Genomic DNA, 4,137 nt, shown 5'->3' with positions numbered 1-4,137 from the left:
AATGCCGATTAGTGAAACTTCAGGTTATTAATGTAAATGTTGTGCTTGGTGGTAAGAGTTGTTAAATGTTCACCTGTGGAACACACCTTATGTCTTGAAATAGTTTATGTGCTGGAAATGTCTAGTTCAGCATGATAAGGATGGGAAAAGGAAAATAGGAACACTTGCATTAGCTTTCTTTCCTTTGAACCCTAATAATGTGTAATACCTCACTTTTTGGGAATCGTCTTTCATTTTAAACTTCTTGATTTTTAAGTTACCCAACTAATTATTAATTAGTGTTTGTGTTGTATCTACAGGTGATCTACCTACCTAAAGAATGTCTCTAATTCTTACAGCTTCAGTAGATGAAAAGATTGGGGGTGGGGGATGGAATAGTACACAGCAGCAATGGCACTCATTTCTATGTGTTGATTCTTTTATTTCATTCTTCAAATAATGCTGTATACTTTAAGGTGACTCAAAGCTGCCTTTTTTTTTTTATGCAGGGTCTCATTTTTGTGGTAGATAGCAATGACAGAGAGAGAATTCAGGAAGCAGCAGAAGAGCTGCAGAAAATGGTAATTATCAAAACCTATCACACTGACTATTTATGTGTTAAGTTTACTCTGCTAAGTTAGCTTTTCTGAAAATGATGAACATGCCAGCCTCTCTAACAGTGTCTCGGGGTTTTGAAGTTTCAGGAAGCCTTAAAATTCTGTAGATGTGTTCTATAATTCAGCATTATTGGTCCACCAGGGTTCTTGGTTAACTTAGCAAACAGCGTCTGACAGTTGATTGTGGGGAATAACAGTGAACAGTTGACAAGACTGCACCCTTAATTGTGTTTTCTTTAGCTAAGTAAAAATTAAAGAAGGCAAGTGAAATTAACATGCTCTCATTTTGGTTAGCTTCAGGAAGATGAGTTGCGAGATGCAGTACTGCTTCTGTTTGCGAACAAACAAGACCTGCCAAATGCCATGGCAATCAGTGAAATGACAGATAAACTAGGTCTTCAGTCTCTGCGTAACAGAACTGTGAGTACTCAAGTATTGTTTGATTATCAGGTAGTTCAGTTTTTATGTGGTGTGTGTAGATTTCCCTTCATCTCTCTCACCTGGAAAGATGTTAAATGTATTGTACACAATTATTTCTATGAATAAGTGAAGTTCGAAGCATGAAGCTGGTTCTCAGTAGCGTAGCGAAGGTTGCAGTTGTTATAAAGAATGTAATTACCTACCATGTTTTAGACAACTGAGTATCTTGAATCGTGGCTAGGGACATAGCAAAATCATAACGGAAGTATGCTGCTCAAGACTGCTTTAATCTTGCAGTTTCCCCTGTGCTCCCCCTTCCTCCCCCTTCATCACTGATAGGCAGAGGGACTCTGCTGCTTGCTGCTCACTCCTTATTGGCGGAAAGGCAAAAACTGTGGTGTTAAGTATGGTGTGGTTTTTGTCTCCTGGCCTTTCAGTAGCAAGCATCTGGGCTGCCAGAGCCCCTTGGCCAATCAGCGGTGGAAGGCAAAAACTGTGCCATATTTAAAATGGATTTTGCGCCTCTCTGCTTGCTGCTCAGGAGCGAGCAGTGAGGCCCCTCTGCCAATCAGTGGTGGGGTGGAAACTGCAAGATTAAAGGACCCACCATGCAGCGCACTTCTGCTGCAATTTTGGTAGGTCCCTAACTATGATCTGTTAACAAAACATGGTTACTTTTCTTCTTGGTTATTTGAAGAAAGTTTGAATACTTCACTGTTTCAAGATAATTTGGGGAAAATACATGCATTAAAATTGTTCCTATGTGAAGAGAGGCTTCATCTGCATAAGCATTAAATTTAGAATTATTGAACAAATAAATCAGTTGCAACCTAGCATGTCACTTCCTTCATCACTTCATATTGACAAAAGTACTGTCTGTCTATTATAATTTCCCTCTTAACTTCCCTAATGGGTTTTAAATAGCTTTCAGTAACAGCGAATAACTAGTTTACATCTTGCCCCTTTATTCTTTGAGCTCATGCACTATAAAGTACTTGGGAGACAAATACAATAGTTGATTCTTTAAAAACCAACTACGTGTTACTTGGGCATAAATTACCTGTAAGTATTTATCACCATTATGTTCTAGTTATAATTTATAGTCTTTATTTTACCAAAGTTTGAGTTTTTTTACTTTAATTTTACCTTTGTGTTCCCTATTAACAGTGGTATGTCCAAGCTACCTGTGCTACGCAAGGAACTGGTCTGTATGAGGGACTCGACTGGCTGTCAAATGAGCTCTCAAAACGCTAACTCAAACTGGATGACTCTTTCACCAGGGACATGTTTGATATAAGTGGTCTAGGCTTGTTACAAAAAAAAAATTAGTTTGCATCTTGGTTATTAAACAGTATCTGGAACTGATTTGGGCAGGATATTACAGCGTTTCAACTTATTTTGTTGCCAATTATTGTTTACCAAGCTACATGTTGCAGAGGTAGCAATGGGCTTGGGTAAAAATATCTCCTTAACTTGGGGGGGGAAAAAAAAAGTGTATCTTCTGATTTTACTTCCCTTGTTAGCCTAAATGCCTGAATATAGTTCTTGTGACATCTTCAAAATCTGTTTTGAATACTTTCTGAGCCCCAATAAATTAATGTTTTAAAGTCTTTTTCCCTGCTACTTTAGTTTACTGATACCTTATTTCATTCCTCAGACAGTCTGCTGATTTAAAAATGTAGCATTCCATTTGTATTTATTTCTCTCCCTTGCCAAAAAAGACTTCCTAATACTGCTTGTTCCAGCCAAGAAAATTCTCTAAAACACTATTCAGATCTACTGCACTGAGGAACATTTTATTAACCCTTGGGTTCCGTCAGCCCAAATTGCCTTTGTGTGAATTGGATTTGTTGGGTAGAATAGTCCTGCGCTGGTTGCGAAGAGCTCATGTTTAGGTTGTTTTTAATATTCAGCAGATTGTCTTCCTTTATATTGTATCTTTTTTTTTTTATGTTGCATGTTGCTTTTTGGTATCAGCCTGACTGTTTTTGCCCAGTGTATAATAGTTCTGCTGAAATTTTACTGTTTATTGGTGAACATATCTTCATAAAGAGATTTTGGAAATTCATCAAACTCTATGGATTAGTTTCTTCATAACCCACTTGGAATTATTCCTAATAAAATGATAAAATATAGTTTTGTGTATGCTCTTCTTGAATCTTAAAATTGTGGAACTGTCAAATTAATATGATCACTGTTTTTCTTTAATTGAGTTTTTTTTCTGTAGCTTGAACGTGAACACAGATCTCTGATTTTCACTTGTTTGGAGCTATTTGGGGGTGGACCCCCTTGGGAGGGGGGCAGTTAAGTTGTATACAGTGCAGTCAGTAGTCATCAACAAGATTTATAATTCTGTAAAAAGTGTCTTTTGAAGTTGTAAATCTAAAAAATCCTTTTAAGATGTCCAGATATGAAAATACTAACAGCTAAAATTGTAATAAAACAAGTACAAACTGCCCAAAAAGCATGCATGTCTGTTTTCATAGTTAATGTGCACTTAAAGTACAATAAGGGTTGCAGTAGCAACGTGACGGATGAGTTCTGGGGGTGGTTGCCTGAGCAACAAACTTGAACATCTAGGCATTTGTTCTGATGTTTCAGTAATGGTGACAATCAGTCCTCAAAAATCCCAGTCAGTCCACATGAGCTGTATCTCCACTTTCCTTCCTTTAAAACATTTAAATGTAGAGTAACAGCTTGAGACATGAAACTATTGGGAGTTTTCTGATGCACCTCTCATGTCTGCAGAAATCCTTATGTTTTACTGCACTATTAGCCTGACCTCTTCCTATTTCAGTCTACTCAGAAAAAAACATTCAGATGGACTTCAGTGGTATTTAAAACCTGAGATTAGTTGATGCTGTGGCTATAGGTTAGGACAGGGTGAGCCAAATGGCAGATCTGGCTGGTGGCCAGACTCTATTTCCCAGCAGCCCCTACCTAGGTCTCTGCAGCTGGCTTCTATGGAGACCCCAGCAGTGGCGGGCTGGTATTTCCATGGAGACCAGCCCCAGCAGTGCTGGCAGGGTGCATGGCTGGCCTGGGAGCTGGGATCTTGCAGCAGTGACAGAGTGGTCCAGAGCCAGGACAGAGCTGTGATCTGCTGCCTGCACACCCCCGC

At 38.8% G+C, this 4,137-nt stretch overlaps 1 protein-coding gene across 1 annotated transcript in view; it reads left to right on the top strand.

Moving 5' to 3' along the window:
• The window catches only part of LOC102370341 (ADP-ribosylation factor 4), a 15,126-nt gene extending 11,646 nt beyond the window's left edge, over positions 1-3,480 (top strand). The window contains exons 4-6 of the mRNA XM_014524719.2: positions 489-560; positions 891-1,016; positions 2,184-3,480. Of these exons, the coding sequence (XP_014380205.2) occupies positions 489-560; positions 891-1,016; positions 2,184-2,270 (285 nt within the window). The 3' untranslated portion in view covers positions 2,271-3,480. The remainder of the gene's footprint in view (positions 1-488; positions 561-890; positions 1,017-2,183) is intronic.
• The last annotated feature ends 657 nt before the right edge of the window (positions 3,481-4,137 follow it).

The sequence above is a fragment of the Alligator sinensis genome, unplaced genomic scaffold (assembly GCF_000455745.1).
Source record: "Alligator sinensis unplaced genomic scaffold, ASM45574v1 scaffold1273_1, whole genome shotgun sequence".
In the NCBI taxonomy this organism is placed as follows: Eukaryota; Metazoa; Chordata; order Crocodylia; family Alligatoridae; genus Alligator; species Alligator sinensis.
This window is presented reverse-complemented; position numbering and strand designations above follow the sequence as displayed.